We start from the raw sequence: 18,369 nt of genomic DNA on the forward strand, positions 1-18,369 counted from the left end.
AAGGCTACATAGGTGGCTTAAAACCACCATAGTTCCCCTCTCCTCCTGAGTTGTACATTTTGAAATGAGGTCTTGAAATCAGTGGAAATGGACTCAATAACTTAGAAGATCATATTTTACACATCAGGGTCTTCTCCTATTTCAGGGATGCATGCCATGGGACCGTACATTTTGCAAAATACTGAGTGATGTGTGACCAAGCATCTGAAATTAAGAGTAACTGAAATAAAACCTTATTTAAAAGAAGTGTCTAGAGATATTTCATTGTTTATACCAGTTGGAGTAGCAGCAACTTCTGTTCTATTCTACATATTGCCCTCATCGCTGCAGTCTCCAAGCACCTTCCATTAATTTATTAAACAAAGGGACTAACATTTGTCTCATGTGGTTCGTCCTTTCATCCTCTCCTCGAGGGAAAGCAGTGTGTGCAGTGTAGTGTTTTAACTTGGTAGGTTGTTGTTTTTTAAATGTAAACACTGTTTTGAGCTTGTATTTCTTTGACTTGAGAGAGCAGGTCAAAGAAAAATGGCTTGCAGTTGGAGTGGAAGGTGGTGAGCTCTGTGATAAACTTTAATGCTTGGGGAATTCATTCCACAGCCTGGGTCTAGCTTTCAAGAATACTCTTAACTTCAGCACAGGTAAGCTTTACCACTAAAGTGAAAAGTTTCATTATGTCTCAGGAAGGGAATTATCAACCAACACCCACCTTCTCAAGCTCTAAGCAATCTTTTAGATAGGCTGAGCACTAACAACATAGAGCTCCTTGAAGATAAAGTCTGAAGCAGAAAAGATTTTGTAGATTTTGCTCTGCAAAAGCAGATCAGTTAGAAAATGAAAACACATCCTCCCTTGTGACAGAGGAAGTAATAACCACAGACGTGTTCAATGCAGCGTGCAGCAAGGAATGGTCTTCAGAAAGTGCAACAGTTATTTTAGCCTGTAGTAAAATTAACTGCTGTTCAAGATGAATCATTTCCTTTAACCACAGTAAGTGCACATCAGGAACCTTCACCTCAGCGCTGAAGGCCAGGGCAATTACAATGCATCACTTAAGTCCCCTGATCCATTTTATAATACAGTGCATTGCATATCCATTTGTGATCAGCCTGCTAGTGGTGGACAGGATTTTTCCACTCCCCCTGCACAATGGCAAATGTTACCCCTAGCGCTTAAGCAGAAATTCCCACAATTACATATTTTTACCCATCATAATGGTGTTTGTCCACAGATATTTACAAACAAGGGGACTATGTCAACTTGCATTTTTATTGACTAATTGCAAATAATTTCACTTAGTGATTGTGTCCCCTTTAGATGATATGTCCATTTTATTTTCATTCAAGAGGCTGAAGTAGACTATAAAATATATTTAAATGTGTAACATCTGGCCTTAAACAGAGTTACTAAAGCAGATGGAGAGAAAAATCTGGCCTTTGAGAAATGAAGAGCAGACCCATTTTCTTTTCAGATATTTGGAACATGCTTTCAGGCAGCTGTGTTCATTCTCTTGGGGACAAAAGTTGCCAGCCATTTGGCTTATGAATCCCAATGTTCTGCTGCTCAGCTAGAAAACTTGTATGTAACTGAGTTAGGTTTTTTTTTTTTTTCTGTGATTCAGTCTCTTGAGGGCTGAAATACTTTCATCTAACCCTAGTTATTGTGCTCAATATGAGGGTAACCGAATGAAATTAATGGCCTGTGATATACTAGACATAAGATTAATTGTCCCTTCTGGCCTTAAACTTTATGAAATGATGATCAAGATAAACCCTTATGGGAAAGTCCTATATAATTTAAGAGCGATTAAATCAATAGGCAGCTGTGGAAATTACTGTAACACCTAAAAGAAATTCATAGTGTGTGTAATCCTTTTTATGGGCCTACTCCAAAGCCCACTGAGCTGAAAGGGAGTCTTTTCGCAGACTTCAGTGTGGTTTGGATCAGTCCTTAAAAACTTTTAAAACTATCCTATAGAATTATATACAATAGCCAGGGTATACATTTGTGTGACATGTGGAAATCCAGCATCATCTGAGCTGTGCCAGTGCAGCCTTTGCTCATTTACAGCACAGGGTTTTTGAAGATCATGACATTTGAACAGACACCAAACTTCTTGTCTATCAAGCCATCATTCTCCCAACACTATTGTATGGCTCTGACACCTGGATAACCTACAGACATCATTTGAAAGTCCTTGAGAGGTATCACCAATGCTGCCTCCACAAGTTCTTGAAGATCATATGGGAAGACACGTGCACTAACATTAGTGTTCTAGAAGAGGCAAAGACCACCAGTATTAAGACAATGATCATCAGTCAGAAACTTTGCTGAACGGGTCACATTGTTCAGATGTCAGACCATCACCTCCCAAAACAGGTCCTGTTTTCTCAGCTGAAAGAAGCATACCATAATGTGGGAGGACAACAGAAGCATTATAAGGACTTGCTGAAGAATAACTTAAAGAAGTGCAACATTGACATTGACACTTGGAAGACACTCACCCAGGATCGTTCAAAAATGGAGATTAGTCTTATGGAATGACTCTCTGCATTTTGAATTTGCCTGCCGACAAGCTGAAGAGGAGAAAAGGTGCAGGAGGAAGGGGAGACTGGTTTCTAGTCATGGTCAACAGCTTCCTGCTGTACCTGGAAACATCTGTCCTCATTTTAATAGAGCTGGTGGTTCAAGGATGGGCCTTATCAGCCACCTGAGAGTCCATAACTCCCACGGAAGTTGATCATACTCAGCAGTGAGTGATTGCCAATGATAGGATGTTTCAAAAACGGTGTGGAGAAATTATAGTTTTCAGGCCCATATGAAGGGGTGTGTGAAAGGTGCAAAAGCACCCTCCATGATCCCCCAAGTAAGCACACGCCAAACGGCCAGGGTAAGACAGGAGCAGCACACTGCCCAAGCCTCCCTCCCCCATGCTCTCACTGGCCAGGGGAAGGCTGGGGTTGATTTCTCTGCTCGCTTGGGGGCCAATGGGGGGTTCATTTACACCCTTATGGGCCACATTTACAAACAAGCCCCCTCCCCACCAGAAATTCCTGCGTTCAGGCCTGATTTTCTATAGGGCTGGCATCAGCACAATCATAGGAGACACTTAGGTTTCAGTGCCTTTCCCTTGTGATTGGCTGTACATGGAGCATTGTAAAAACTGTGCACATCCCTTAAGTTGCCCTGTAATATCTCCTTTAGACAACATCCTTGGGATACCTAAGACTAGAGTCCTATTTACCTTTTATCAGACAGAATAAAATGTGGGGTCTTCAGGAGAGTCGGGTAAGGGGTTTCTCATGACCTTAGGAGACCCCATGAGACCTTTCACTGAATTTAACACGTGCATTCCTAAGTGTCTTTTATGAGTGTAGTCAATGCATAAAGCCCCATACAACTTTAAAAAATACAGTTAGTAGGTCTATAAGGAGCAATAATATGTTGTTATAATATAAATATAATACAGCATCTTTAAATTTAATTCTGCTAATGATGTAAATGTTTGTTCCCCTAGCAGAATACAGTTTTATTAACTGCTGCAGGATTCTAATTCATGCAGCCCTCGTTTGCAATGGCTATGATTTAAGCTAGGATTCTATTCTCCGCTTACTGTGGCTCATTCTTCTGTTCTTACTTACAAAACCAAATGTAGCTTTCCAGGTTGCACTAATGTGTGTCCTTCCCAGAACAGATTCTTTGTCTTTTTTCTTTATTTACCTGAAATGATTTGTTTAGGGCTCTTCAGCATATTGCCATTTCATAGTTCTTATTTATAATGGAAAAGTGAGGTGTGCTAAATATTAATTAACATGTTTTTCATGTGAACAGTCAGTGGGATCTCATGTGAACAGTCAGTGTTATTTGGTAAAAGTTAGCTAGTAATGGTCAAACACAGCACATAGCTTCACTGAACATAAGAAGTGTGTTCTTAACTTGAGTTAGATAGCTCCTAGCAAAGTCAAGGAGGCAGTTGTAGTTTTATCACTAGTCAACAAGTAAAGTTGAATCCCAGATCCCCCTATAGTCTTTAACGCAACTCACTAACTTGTGTTAAAACTACGACTGCCTTGTCTTCAGTGGCATTTTAACTCGTTTTCTCCCCATTGAAGACAAACTTCTAGAGAAGATGTTTTTGAACATGCTAAACCCTGGGTAGGTTCTCAGAAGTACCTAAAAAAATGTTAACTAATACATATTGGGTAGCTGTCTTGCTAAAGACACCTTGTTTCCCCATTGTAGACAAGATCACAGTATTTCATTGAGCTATGGTATCATTTTATCTGTATTTTACATATACAAAATATAAGAATTTTTGCTGGAGGAAAAACATTTCTCTACCTTCAGATAAAGTGTTTAGAGGGTTAGTTTCTTTGTTGTAATCTTGAGGGATTCACTCGGTGTTCTTCCCTAATGATTCTGTTGACCTACTACCATTCTGGGGAGTTAAGCCAAGACATACAACTTATACAGAATCATAGAAATGAAGGGCTGTATGGCTATGTCTACACAACAGCGTTATTTCAGAATAACTGATGTTATTCTGAAATAACAGTCCATGTCTACACAGCAAGCAGTTACTTCGACATAATGTTGAAATAATGTTGAGCTTGAGGACTTCTTACTCTGACTCCTGTAACCCTCATTTTACAAAGAGTAAGGGAAGTCGGAGGAAGAATGCTCTAACTCAGACTTCCTGCTGTGTAGACAGAGCCAAAAGCTGAAATAAGCTATTTCAACGTAAGCTATGCAATTGACCTAGCTCAAGTGGCGTTGCTTATTTCCTCTTTAGCCCTGCTGTGTAGATGTGCCCTAAGGGACTTCACAGGTCAGCTAGTCTATCCTTCCATGCTAAGGCAGCACTAAGTATATCTAGGCTATCACTTACAGGTGATTGTTTAACCTGTCCTTAAAAATATACATCTAGTTCTTGTCTCTGCCTTCTCCCTTTTTTCTTCTGATGGAACAAATACTGGAGACAAATGCATTTTGTTGGTCTAACCCAGTGTTTCCCAAATGGTGTTCCGGGGAACCCCAGGGTTCTGCGAAGTGAAAATAAGGGTTCCGCGAGAAAATTCCATTATAATAACATGTTGTTATTAAAAAAAATATTAATTAATATTAAGCATTTATGAATTGTATTGAAAACAATTTTCATTTGTGTTGATCTCATGACCTTGTTTAGCATTGCTTTATTATTATCCTTACTTATTTGTGGTCTACTTTTTCAGCTATATATATAAGACTGCTATTAGGGGTTCCACAAAATTCTTTTGAGTTTAAAAGGGTTCCGTGGCCAAATAAAATTGGGAAACACTGGTCTAACCAATGCAGGCTCCATACTGCTAGAAATGTTTAGGGATGTGATCTTTCTGATTTGATTTTGACTGCTACAACAATAACATAATTCTTACAGAAATCATCTTATTTCCTTTTGCAGCCAACATGGGAGAAGAGTTTGTTAGTATACTTACTGAGCTGCTATTTGAATTGCATATTGCTGCCACTCCTGACAAACTTAATAAGGTTGGTGAAAGTAACAGAACCTACGTCCACTGCTGCTGCCCCGGAGACCTGAGCCCTTTATGTCACCACCATGGTACCACAAGGCACACTTTGGGCGGTTCTTAGGCTGCCTGTGGAGGGGCAGCACGGCACACTTCAGACAGTATTGAGGGCTGGAGGCCTATGCCCTACCCTTTCTGCCTGAGGCGCTGCCCCTTTAAAGAGCACAGAGCCACACCCCTCCCACCTTTCCCAGGGGCCTGGCACCCCTGTTTGTCTACACTGTTTGTAGCAAGTCAGCAGACTCAGACTAGCCGGGCTCATACTAGCACTCTCAAAGTAGTTGTGTAGACAGCTCTTTGAATTTTCAGCTTGGGCTCTAAAGGCCACTTACTCCCTGAGCTTCAGTGCCTGATCTCCAACTTAGGACACCACTTCAGAGCATTGGCTTACCCACTATTTTGAGAGCACTGCACCCAAGCTCTGAGACGTTTCCTCCTGGCAGGGTCCTGAATCACAGGTTCCAGCCAAAGACTTATCTTGTAATTAAACAGCACCTTAGCTCAAGTCTGAGTTAGCTGGCATGGCAAGGCTTTAATTTTTCATTGTGGTGTCATCATAGCTTTACTGACCAGTGACTAAGGTCAGCTTCAGAATTAGAGTTAGCATTTGTCATGTTTATTTCTCTGTGGGGAAGACCCCAAACATTCTAAGGTTGAAACAAAATGTTGTCATTTGTAATTAGCCTTGGCACTTAAAAAAAAAAGTGGTAAGTGTCACATTAGTTAGCTGGAAAAGCATCATTCATACTGTTTCAACGTTGATCCAGTTATCTGCAGTTCAAAATTAAATTGTTTTATCTCTAATTTCCTTTATTAATTTTGACTTGTTTTAGTTTATTCAAAGAATTTCTTTATTTTTTTCTTTGTAAAATTTCTGCTTTACTTTTTCACTCAGATCTACATTTTCTTTTATTTCTTTGATAATTCTGCATAAAGCTGATGTTTCAGTAATCTTTATCTTAATGATAGCTCTATATGAAGATTAAAGGCAGTATAATATAATTCAATATATGGCCCATCAGTGAGCAATGCTTCAGTGGACATTAAGCTTTTCCCTTATATATTTGAGTTTTCTTACTTGAAATAAACTTTTCTGTAAACTCCATTCATATGCCCAATATAAATAAGAACAATAAAACTAAATAAAGAAATGTATTGTAAACTTGTGTATCAGCAATATTATTTGATTTTCCATACTTGTACAATAAGGGTTTTTTGTGGATGATGTTTGACAGGCAAGGAAAAAAGCTCATGACTGGCTGGAAGAAACCAAGTTCTCTACATCACTAGAATCGGAAGAGAAGTCAGAAGAAACTAAAATAGAGGCTGAAAAAAAGACTGATCAAGGAAGAAAAGAAGATGGTGATGATGATAAAACAGAAAAAGAAAAGAGAAACAGAACTGTGGAGGTAAAATAGTCCTGGAAAGTGAAATTTCTTAAATATAAGTCTCATTCTGCAAACCTTACTTAAGTATTTTTCACTATTAGATTGTTCCCATGAGTAACTGTCAACAGGATCAGGCCCTCTGACAATAGCGACTTCTTCAACTTTAAAAAAAAAATTAAAAGCCTTAAATATACCTCTTAAACAAAAGGTTCAATTTAGGGAGATGGTAAAATCCTACGGTGTTTTGTCATTAGCAATGTCTCATACTTAAAGTCATGTCTCAAAATTTAGCAGTGGCTCTTTCTTCATATGTCCATCAATGAAAAAAAGGATCAACTTATATTGATACTTGTGGGCATTTAAAATACTATATGGACAATGTATCAATGTTATTTACTAGTCAAACCAAAAGGTTACAATTTTTTTAATGAAAGGTCTTCTGTAAGTCAAAATATGCCCATTGATGCTATTGCTTTCTGTTGATATAAGATAAAATTTCTTAATTGAAATTATGACAATGTTAAGTTATATTTTTAATGATCTCTAATAAAAACCTATTATGCTCCCTTAAAACATTTTAAACACTTTAAAACATAGGAAACGGAGCGGTATTGTGTATATTATAGATTGTTATTACAGATTTTCAGATACTGCCAAATTACTGGAAGTTCAGAAAGAGTTTTCTGTATAGTCACCCTGTTGCTAGCAAAATGAATTATTTATCAGGACTTGGAGTATAATTCATTTTCACTATGGATATATGCTTTGGGAACAGCATGAGCCTCTCAACACCCTATAAAATCAGTGTAAATTCCATGATTGTTAAAGACTCAATTTTAGCCTCAGAACCAAAATTTCCACCATAGAAATTCCCAGGGCTCAATCCTGTTCCCATTGAAATGAATGTTAATTTTGCTTTTTCATTTTCATTTCTTGGAGGTGATCAAGCCTATGGGTCTTGGTTTGTTTGTAATCTGTAGAGATTTCTTTTTCTCAAGGATGAACAACAGCTGATATTCTTTAGCTATGTATGCACTGGTATTTCTCAATTTGTACTCTGCCCTAGTTTACAAAGTCTCTTACTCAGTCTATAGAAATTATTGTACTGTCTGTTTCATTTAAGGAAATCTACATGCTGTCTATTGAAAGCCTTGCTGAGGTAACAGCTCGTTGTATCGAACAGCTTCATAAAGTAGCAGAATTGATTCTTCATGGGCAAGAAGTGGAAAAGACAGCCAAGGATCAAGCAAAAGTTATGACAAAGTGAATATATATTTTTAAATTTCTTATTTTTGTCATAAGAGCTTGCTTAACATTCACAGTTCTATTGAGCCCATGTCAACAAACAGGACTGAGTTCCTGCCGTTTTATTTTCAAAAACAATCAAATCACAGTCTGTGATTTGCTGACATGCACATCATATATATTTTATAAAAAAATCACAACAAATGCACAGATTGATATTTGTGATAAAATGTGCACACTCATTTAGGTGCACTTTTCACTTGTAGTACCAAAGATAGCATATCAGCATGTGTAGAATTTGCTTTTGTAATAAGTAATAGGGCCTCATTGTGTGCACTCTGCCAAAAGAGCACAAAAATCTATCCATATTTCAAAGCAGTTATGTGATGTTCATCACCAATTTATTGCCAACATACAGGGGTGGGGCACGAGGGAAGTGACATTGTAAACATGTAAATGGTTAACCGATGAGCCTGGGCTAATCAATTCACCTTTGTGATTACTCGCAAGGTCCCCTCCCCATGCAGTATCAGAGACAGCAATGTGGGGGGCGGGGAACATGGGGAGCCAGAGTGTGTGGGGAGCTGGCTTTTAAGTCGACTCCCCATCAGCACTAGCTCCTGGAAAACTGCTTGCCTGCCTTGCACTGTTACCTCTGTATCAGAGGCAGCAGCACATGGGGCGGTTTTAAGCTTAGAAGCTGGCTTCCCGTGAGCACCAATCCCTACCTCCCCCCACCCACCCCACATGGCTGCCTCTGTAGCAGAGGCAGCAGTGCAGGGTGGGCAGGTGGCTTCCTGGAAGCTGGTGATTAAAAGCCAGTTCCCCTTGTGCACCAACTCCAGGGCTGGCCTTATCATTAGGTGAAATGAGGCAGCCACCTCAGGTGCCAGACTGTGGGGGGGTGCCACTAGGACCCAGAGAATTGAGACCTTTCAGAGTTTTGGCCCAAGCGAGGGAGCATGGGAGCATCAGTTGAGCTCCCCACCTCAGGTGCCAAAATGTTGTGGGCTGGCCCTGACCGGCTCCCCACATGCACCAGCTCCCCCGTCCTACTCTGCATTCTGCAGCCTCTGATACAGAAGCAGCACTGCGGGGGGGGGGGGGGCAGACAGCTCTGCAGGAGCCAGTACACATGGGGGGCCAGCTTAAAAGGCGGCTTCCCACTCGCACTGGTTCCCAGGAAGCCATCTCCTACCCTCAGTGTGTAAATGTGTAACTGCTGAAATTTTCAGCGATTACATGTTTACCTGAAACACAGATTTTTATATCTCTAGTGGGTACCTAACTTCAAGAGTCCCACCTTCAAAACTGGGACCTAAAGATCCAATCCAAAACCCAGTGAAGGCAGTACAAAAACTCCCACTGATTTCAGTGGGCTTTGGATTAACCCCTCCATAAGGTGGTAAGCATTCTGATTCTGCAAAGTTCTTAAGCACATGCTTAAGTTTAAGTACTTTTCCCATTAAAGTAAGTGGGTGTACTTTTATTTAAAATTCAATTCTTGTTTAAACTGTGTTGTATTAGAGCCAGAATGTTCTGCTTCTTGCAAGATTGCACCCCAGATGAATTACAGTTTTACAGCAAGTCAGTGACAGAGCTGGCTCTAGAATCAAATCTATGCACTCACAATCCCATGCTATAACCGCAAGACAGTGCTTCCTCTAATAATACACTCTACTGCTTTGGAGAAGAAAAAAAACATTGCATTCCTTCTAGCTGGTACCATATTAAAACAAACCAATATTTGATCTAGTCTGGTATCCTATCTCCAGCTGTAGCCAGTGAGGATTTTTCAAATCCAAAGCATAAAGCCTGTGTCATGCTGCTACTTATCAGGTGAGCAATATCCCCCAGGACACTTTAAGAGAAAATTTAATTGACTAGAAACAAGATTATCTGCAGAACTTTGATTTTTGAGAGAAGTCTGGTTTTTGAATTCTGAGATGAAGCAAGAGATAGTTTTAACATTTGTCTCTTTTCTTTTTTTAAACCAGTTTAACAAGTGCCATGTGCAATGACGTGTTGTCTTTATCTAAGAAGTTTTCTGATTCTTTAACTGTAACTGGGGTAAGATAAGACAGTTTTTTGTTTTAATTGTTTATTTTTAAAACACATCCTCTTTCAGAGAGATTCTCATTACTTCTGAAAACTGGCTTAATATGCGAGATTAGCAGTAGGACAAACTAGAGTCCTCTCCAATTCCAGTGAGACCCAGAGCATCTTTTCAGCAGATCTACCATTGTTGCTCAATTTTCTGGCATGCCCTGCCATCCTTAGGCTGGTTGTGTAGCCACTGGATCCATATAGTTCCTGGACCTGCTAGGTATCTTTCTGCATTCCCCCAGCCCACATCCATTGAGTAATCCACACATATCCAAGAACTGCAATGGCCTCTTACCTGCCCTGTCATTCATGTGCATTTGTATTTAAAAAACAAAACAGAACACCCACACACAGCATTGGGAGCTTTATTACGGGTAATATGTTAACAGAAGGGGTTTCACATAATAAATTGACCCTCTAGTGTCTGATAAATCCTCTGGAGATTGTAAGGAGGAGATAGAGAGGCTAGAGCAGGGGACTCAAAACTTCTAGCCTGTGGGCCGTCCCCAGCCAGAGTGATTGCACAATCTGGCCCGGGACTCCTAGCAGGCAGAGGGCATTGTCTGTTACTGGCACCCAAGTCCCACCCCTTCCTACCATTGCCATGCCCTCTGCCCCCTAGGATGCAGCTTTGGAAATCACTGGGGGGACCTGGTGCTGCCGAGCGGCAGCAGTCATGCCCCTTTGCAGTCCCCGTAGTGGCAGTAGCTGTGGGGAAGGAGAGCATAGCACAGCAAGTGCACTCACCCAGTGGACTCTTCTTCCCTTGCAGGTCCTGACACTGTAGAGAGTGCAGGGGAAGGGCGTGAACACGGGGCCAGTAAGTGGCACCATGCCCCCCTCTGATGATTCCCAAAGCCGCATCCTAGGAGTTGGCTACCATGGTGGGGGAGGAGGGAGACAGAGTGGCAGTGGTGAGAAGGGGTGGGGTTTGAGAGTCGGTAACGGACAGGCTCTTCCCACTCCAGAAGGATTGCACAATTGATCCAGCCAGGGATAGTCTGAGGGTTGGGAGTTTGAGAGCCTAGGACAGGTTAAAGAATTAAGTCATATATTTTTCTGTTTAAACAAAATCACTGTCTCACTACAGAAAGTTAATCTACTTTGAAAACAAACATCTATTTAGTGCTTTGGCTGGAAAGGTTTAGACTTTGTTCCTGAAAGATATACAAAGGTTACTGCCAGTATAACACAGCTTGTGTTATCTAAAATGGGATACTCCTTATGGACAGCAGGGATGAAGAGATGATAAATTTCACTGTGAAACAATTTTGAACTTACCTGACAACCAAGTAATCTGGCATAGTCCAAAAGAGAAAGAGGTGCTCTTCTGAAATACAGTAAACTTCCGATAATCTGGCACCTTTGGGACCCAGGGGGTGCCGGATTATCAGATTTGCCGGACTATCAGAAAGGGGGGCTATGAGGGGCCTGGGGTGGGGGGGGATGCGGCCCCAGACCCCTCATAGCCCCCCTTTCCAATAGTCCGGCTCTGCCTCAGGCGTCCCTGATTCAGCTGCTGCTGGTCAGTTTCAGCAGCGGCTGAATCGGGGACGCCCGCAGCAGAGCTGCTGGAGTGCTGTGGGGTTGGTCTGGTAGCGCCGACCCTTGGCACGGTGAGACCAACCCGGCAGCACCCCAGCTGCTCTTGGAGACGCCTGATCAGGGCAAAGCAGCTCTGCCTCGGGCTTCCTGGAGTCAGCCGCTGGTCAGTTTCAGCAGCGGCTGAATGGGGGACAGCTGGGGCGCTGCCGGGTTGGGTCCCGCAGCCCCGAGGGGCAGCGCTATGGGACCAACCCAGCAGCGCCCCAGCTGCTCTGCCCTAGGCTTCCTGATTCAGCTGCTGGTCAGTTTTAGCAGCGGCTGAATCGGGGAACCTGGGGGCAGAGCAGCTCCAATGGTCCAGCTGCCCAGAGCACTTCCGGGTTCCTGATGGTGCCGGACCATCAGGAGTACCGGACCATCAGATGCCGGACCATTGGAGTTTTACTGTAGTTCCATTATATTGGCAGGCATTATCCATAGAAAATGAATTCTTACTAAAGACACAGATGTTTCCTCAGGTTTGTTGGAATTTTAAGAAGAGGCTCCTGCAAGCTACTTTAGGGCATCATTGGATATTTTTTTAAAGTTATTTAAAAACTAACATAATTTATTGGATTGCTTTTATTTTGAATTATTTACATGGCTTTGAGTTAGGCAGACTCATCTGAAGTATTTCTGCATTTTCTAAGCATATTTTAGCATATAAATGTATGCACACACAAAAAACTAACCATGAAATATTAACCAGACCCAACTCAGGATATTCAGAGCTAAGGATTTCACAGCAATTTTATTTCTGTCCCCTGGTGCATCAATATTGAAGGAGGAGGGATTTACATTACAGGAATATAGAATTCAGGACCAGATTGTCACTGTCCCAGGGACTGAGCATCTTTTCACTGCTCCCATCACAGGACTGTGCTCTAGGAATACAATCTGACCTGTACTACACTCAGTAGTACAGAATGTAAATTACATGCATCTAAGTATATAACATAGGAATTATAATGTGCACAGAATTTACCAACCCAATTTTCCACATATTTGTCCAGCTCAGACACCCAGCTAGATTGATTCTAGACAAAAGGTAACTTTCTGACCTCTGAGATAGTGGTTTAGGAGTGGAAGAATTCTATCATCATCATAACTTCACTACAACAGTGCTATATAATTCAGGCATTTAGTCATTATAATGTAATTGTGGCCTTGTTCCTAAAAGTCAGCAATTTTCAGAACTAGTGAGTATCTCCTTTTGTTTATCACTCTAGATTTCTTGCTTGCATTTACTATTGATTTTTACAATCAATAGTGTTTAATTGCCATTTTCTTTATGTTTTAGAGATGTTATTGATAATCAACTAAACAATAGGGCTGTGTCTACAGTGGCCCCTTCTTCGGAAGGGGCATGCTAATTTCTAACTTTGGAATAGGGAAATCCGCGGGGGATTTAAATATTCCGCGCGGGATTTAAATAAACATGGCCACCGCTTTTTTTCCGGCTTGGGGAAAAGCCGGAAAAGAGCATCCAGACTGGCGCGATCCTCCGGAATAAAGCCCTTTTCCGAAGGATCTCTTATTCCTACTTCAGGTTACTTCAGGTAGGAATAAGAGATCCTCCGGAAAAGGGCTTTATTCCGGAGGATTGCGCCAGTCTGGACGCTCTTTTCCGGCTTTTCCCCAAGCCGGAAAAAAAGCAGCGGCCATGTTTATTTAAATCCCTCGGGGGATATTTAAATCCCCCGCGGATTTCCCTATTCCAAAGTTCGAAATTAGCATGCCTCTTCCGAAGGGGCCAGTGTAGACGTAGCCTAGGATTTGGAATAGATTTTTTAGTACTGGACAATAAAGATACTGTTCTGCCGTTACTCTGTCTTCCTTTTCTGCCCCTGCCACATTATCATCACTTTCTTTTGTTCATCCATCTCCCTTGACTTCTCTACTTCCTGATCTTTTAAAGATATTATTTATCTCATCATAAGCACACTTGAGTGCTTAAACTGCTTACAAGGTGTGAGGATATATGTCCTGTTTCTTTACCTCTGTAACAAAAGCCAAGCAGAACAGGTACCCAGGGAAGTTCTAAGCATAAAGTCTACAAAGAAGTGAAGCAATACTATGTTTTATTTGTTAAACGCTTTTTTTCTGTAACTCTGTGCCATCATGATGTGACAAGGCAAAGTGAAGCGAGACAAGAGGGGGCTGATCACATTTACCACTGAAAACATGCTTTCTACTGGATAGTCCTAAATTCTTACAGGGAGCCCAGAATTCCAGGGCATTTGACATAGCCAAAGAATCAGATAAACAATGAGCCCATCTTGTGCACTGTGATACCAGTACAAGACAAATAGAAAAATATAGACAGGTGATTGTTAAAAGCTACCAAAAATAGAATGCCGTAGTTTTACAATGATCGTGAACATGTGTATTTCCTTGAAAAAAAATTTTAATCAAATAAATCAAGCAGACCGAAGGCCTTCTCTGAATTCATACAGCTAAAACTGATTCATTACTAAGCAAATATATTACTGTTAAATATCTGTGTTTAACCTCGGCATTACATCTTGTCAATATTTGTCTTTCTGTAGAGCATGAAGAAGGCAGAGATTCTTAATCCAATGGTCAATGGTGTGCTTTTAGAGGTAAGCTTTCAATTTCTTCACACTAGGAAAAACTGATAAATTCACTTTGAAATGAAGCACACACATTTATGTCCCTATAAAGAACCATAAACATTTAATGGTAATGGCATTGTAATTCTGCCATCTCATAAACAGCTCTCTTTTGTGTTCTGCAGTCATCCACAAATGCCAGACCCGAGAAGTAATATTAAATTTTGTCAGGATTCCTGAGAATACTCTGACAGAAGTGAAATGCTTTTCTTACTGTGTGTTGTAATTTATTGAGTAAAGCTAGGTGAACAATGTGCAATTTGTTCGGTAAATGTAGCCTTTTTTCCTGCTCAGTATTGCCTATGAAACAGACTATTGCTATTAATTTATCCATTATTTTTGATTGTGCACATAACATTTGCCAAATAATTTCACTGTATGGTTAGTTTGAACAGTACACTGTGATTATTCCTCCCAGGATTCAGTAGTCAGTTTGATCTGCAAGCATACTCAAGTATAATAGTGTTTCTCTTCCTTTGTTGGTTAACCTAATCTTCAAGCACTTCAGTGATCCCAAAATCTGTTTTCCCACACTAAATTGTACTTGTACAAATATTCACAGATGCATAAAAAGAGAAATCTTGGTCAACCCATAATTCTATTGAAGTCAAAAAGTTCATAAATATTTTTCTCATTCTTACTCTATTTTATACTCTGATTGATTGAGACAGAAAGAATTCAACTGACAGTAATTTTAATTCAACTGACAGTGATTGGCTCAGACAGGATTAAAGTTTACTACATCTGTGGGACCCACTCCTTTGCTCTGCTAACGAGCCACACATTCTTTTTAATCATAAAAATCCATATAGTACAGAATGCTGCATTGTTACTATGTAGCTTTAACCTAACACTTGGGACCCATTTATTTTAAAAAAAAGAAAAGAAAAAGCTATTATCTGAATATTCAGTAGTAACTGGAATATTCTGCTTTAAATAAGCAATACATTTAAAAGGACTATTTTAAAGATTCCAAGGTTTATAGTACAAATTCATTTTATATTCCCACATATTGTGGTATAGAGATTAAAGTTGCTGGTATCTGTGTTGGAGCTTTTACAGTACACCTCTTGGATAAATTCCTAAAAAGATGGATCCATAACATTTGGATCTGAAGTTGAGATTCACTCCATCCCACAAAGTTTAGGGGTATCCAGGTCTTATATATCCAGTATACCCATACAAAGATTTGCTGATAGGCCAGAATTATATTATACTAAAGAGTATGAGCAGGTGCTCTACATAATATTAGAAATTCAGTAAATAATATAATACTGCATTTATGCTGCAGTAGATTATTTAAACTCCCTGATTTCAGAAATGCTACACCTCCGTGCATCAGGTCTGCAATTAGTTCCGTAAGTGGAAAGATTTGATGCTTTTTGTTGAATTTGATTCTGCTTCTGACCACCACAGAGGTATCACACATACATGCACTGTCACACACGCTACATCACACACACATCCTTCTGTCAAACAGAAGGAAGAACAGATCTCTGTATATAATGATGCAGACTGTACTTCCTTGCTATTAACTGTTTACAAACAAAAGAGCTCTTATCTGATTATGTATTTGAACTTTCAGAAGGCCTTAGATAACATCATAAATCTTTTAAGCATTCTAAGCAGTGGTGGGATAAAAGGGAAGGTCCTTTTATGGATCAGTAACTGATTATAAGTTAGGAAACAGCATAGAAATAAATTATCAGTTTTCACAAAGGAGAGAGATAAATAGCAGGGTCTGAAAGGGATCGGTACTGAGATGTCTGTGGGTCAGCACATTCATTAATGATCTGGAAAGGGGTCTGTAGGAGGTGCTGCAGCCCATCTGAGCAGCACCTCTGGGCAGTGGGCCTGGCCTGGGTGTGCCACAGGCAAGGGTGCTTCAAGTCAGCTGTGGTGGGTGGGGGGAGGGGCTCCCTCTTTAATCAGTTAACCAGTTAAACATTACATTTAACTAGTTAACCAATTAAACAGGATTTTACATCCCTAGTTCTGACTCCGTATGGCTATTTTAATAGCGATTTCCAGTATAATTGGATAGAGCTCTTAAAAACTTGCATAAATGATGTAGCACCAACTAGACTGAATATGAATAGTCACTGAGATACATTGCAAATATGTACTGAATTACACCTTTTCTTTCTTTAGGGCTGCAACAGCACTACTTATATTCAGGATGCTTTCCAGCTGTTGCTTCCGGTTCTTCAGGTTTCACATATCCAGACCAATTGTTTGAAAGCACAACAATGAGTTTCTCAGCAGTTGTCATCACCGTGTGTAAAAGAAACAACAAGCCTAATCTCTTTAATGTATGCAATTTGAAGAGATGGCACAAAAGATGTCTGGCAACTGAGGGGCCTTTTGGGGACACTAAAGGCAGTTTTGCACATGCAGTACTGAAAAATATTTGAGAAAAATTAATTAGATGTCCTTTAACTTGATACAATTACAGTACTAGAATTGATCATTTATTTTCAAGTTAGTATATATTCACATTAATTTAAACTGAAGAAGTGTTTGTTGAAATTAGTATCAACTTCAATACGAAGAGGGTTATTAATATTGACACTTTTAACTCTAAACAATTACGTCTGAAGGAAATTTGAAAATAATGTTTTTTAAACATTTTAGTCCAGGTGCACCATTTCAAAATTCCACATTTTAATTCTCAATTTAAAGTGTTTACTTTTGAAAGTTAGTTTCTGTATTTAACCTTCATTAATTCTCAAGTTAACTGGGCAAATTAATTCTGTTCTGAGTGTTCCAATATTATTTCTTCAGTGACAGTCTGATAGTAATTCTCTGCACTCATAAAATGCTTTGTGTTCAAAGAGCTGTACAACATTAAGCAAACCTCAGCTAATTAAAACTATGAAAAATATGCATATCAGACATGCTGAAGTGAAACTGTCTGAGCCAGTTAAGGCATAGGCAAAACTGTACTTGTGCTGACCCATATTGTATATTTATTGTATTTATGCCAGTCCCTTTACTCTGATTGGCCAAAAGACATTATAGGCCAGAGTAGACTGATTTGCATAATAATCAGATAATCATTTCCCCAGCTGCACAGTAATTAAGCAAATCCCTTCATTTTGGTTGGCAGTTGCCCTTGCAACTTTCACAATCTGTGCACCCAGAACAAATGGATTGCCTTGTCTTCTCAGCTTTTTCCTCCATCTATCATTTAATCTAAATCTGGAATTTAAATGCAGATTTTTCATAAAAGAGAATACTGCTAGGGTGGAATTGGAAGAAAGTTTTTAGGGAGGGTTAAAGAAGATGAGAAGGAGTTATAAAAAGATTGAGTTAGGTGGAGTGATGAGGTAGGGAGATTACAAGTTAAAAGCATGTTGTGGGAACGTGGAAGATGAATTCTGTGCACACAAATAACCCGAGAGGGTGGAAAGCACGTTTCAGTAGAACAGTAATTTAAGGGTTCTTCTGCTAAACTTGGTGATAGCTATATTTTGGGATTAATAAATTCCCAGCTCTTTAGCCTCATAGTTTATTTTGCCCAGGTTAAAATTATTACCTCACAACTCTAGAACCCTTCATTTATTTAAGTAGCCAGTTCTGAATTGTCCTTGTTTATTATATTTCTCTGAGCTACAATGTAATTTGTCATCCTGATATAATGATGAGTGCTATTTAAATATTGTAAAATTGTAGCTAACATCTGAATATATTTAACCATTCAAGCAATGGTCACACATAAACATAATCAGAATAGAATAGTAGGAAATGTTATAATTGTATTTGTTAGAAATGAGAAGCCATGTATCTGCCTAGACTCAGGGTATGTCTAGACTACATGCCTCTGTCGCCAGAGGCATGTAGATTAGG

The 18,369-nt window shown here is 39.9% G+C and overlaps 1 protein-coding gene across 3 annotated transcripts in view; it reads left to right on the forward strand.

Annotated features, from left to right (window-relative positions):
• FAM114A1 (family with sequence similarity 114 member A1) overlaps positions 1 to 18,144 on the forward strand; it is a 58,072-nt gene extending 39,928 nt beyond the window's left edge. For all 3 annotated transcript variants that reach the window (XM_089778212.1, XM_089778213.1, XM_089778214.1), the window contains 6 exons: positions 5,438 to 5,523; positions 6,800 to 6,973; positions 8,076 to 8,215; positions 10,195 to 10,267; positions 14,437 to 14,490; positions 16,672 to 18,144. In XM_089778212.1, the coding sequence (XP_089634338.1) occupies positions 5,438 to 5,523; positions 6,800 to 6,973; positions 8,076 to 8,215; positions 10,195 to 10,267; positions 14,437 to 14,490; positions 16,672 to 16,773 (629 nt within the window). In that variant the 3' untranslated portion in view covers positions 16,774 to 18,144. The remainder of the gene's footprint in view (positions 1 to 5,437; positions 5,524 to 6,799; positions 6,974 to 8,075; positions 8,216 to 10,194; positions 10,268 to 14,436; positions 14,491 to 16,671) is intronic.
• Positions 18,145 to 18,369: the final 225 nt, after the last annotated feature.

Source organism: Pelodiscus sinensis, chromosome 4 (genome assembly GCF_052426305.1).
Source record: "Pelodiscus sinensis isolate ZL-2025 chromosome 4, ASM5242630v1, whole genome shotgun sequence".
Classification (NCBI taxonomy): domain Eukaryota; kingdom Metazoa; phylum Chordata; order Testudines; family Trionychidae; genus Pelodiscus; species Pelodiscus sinensis.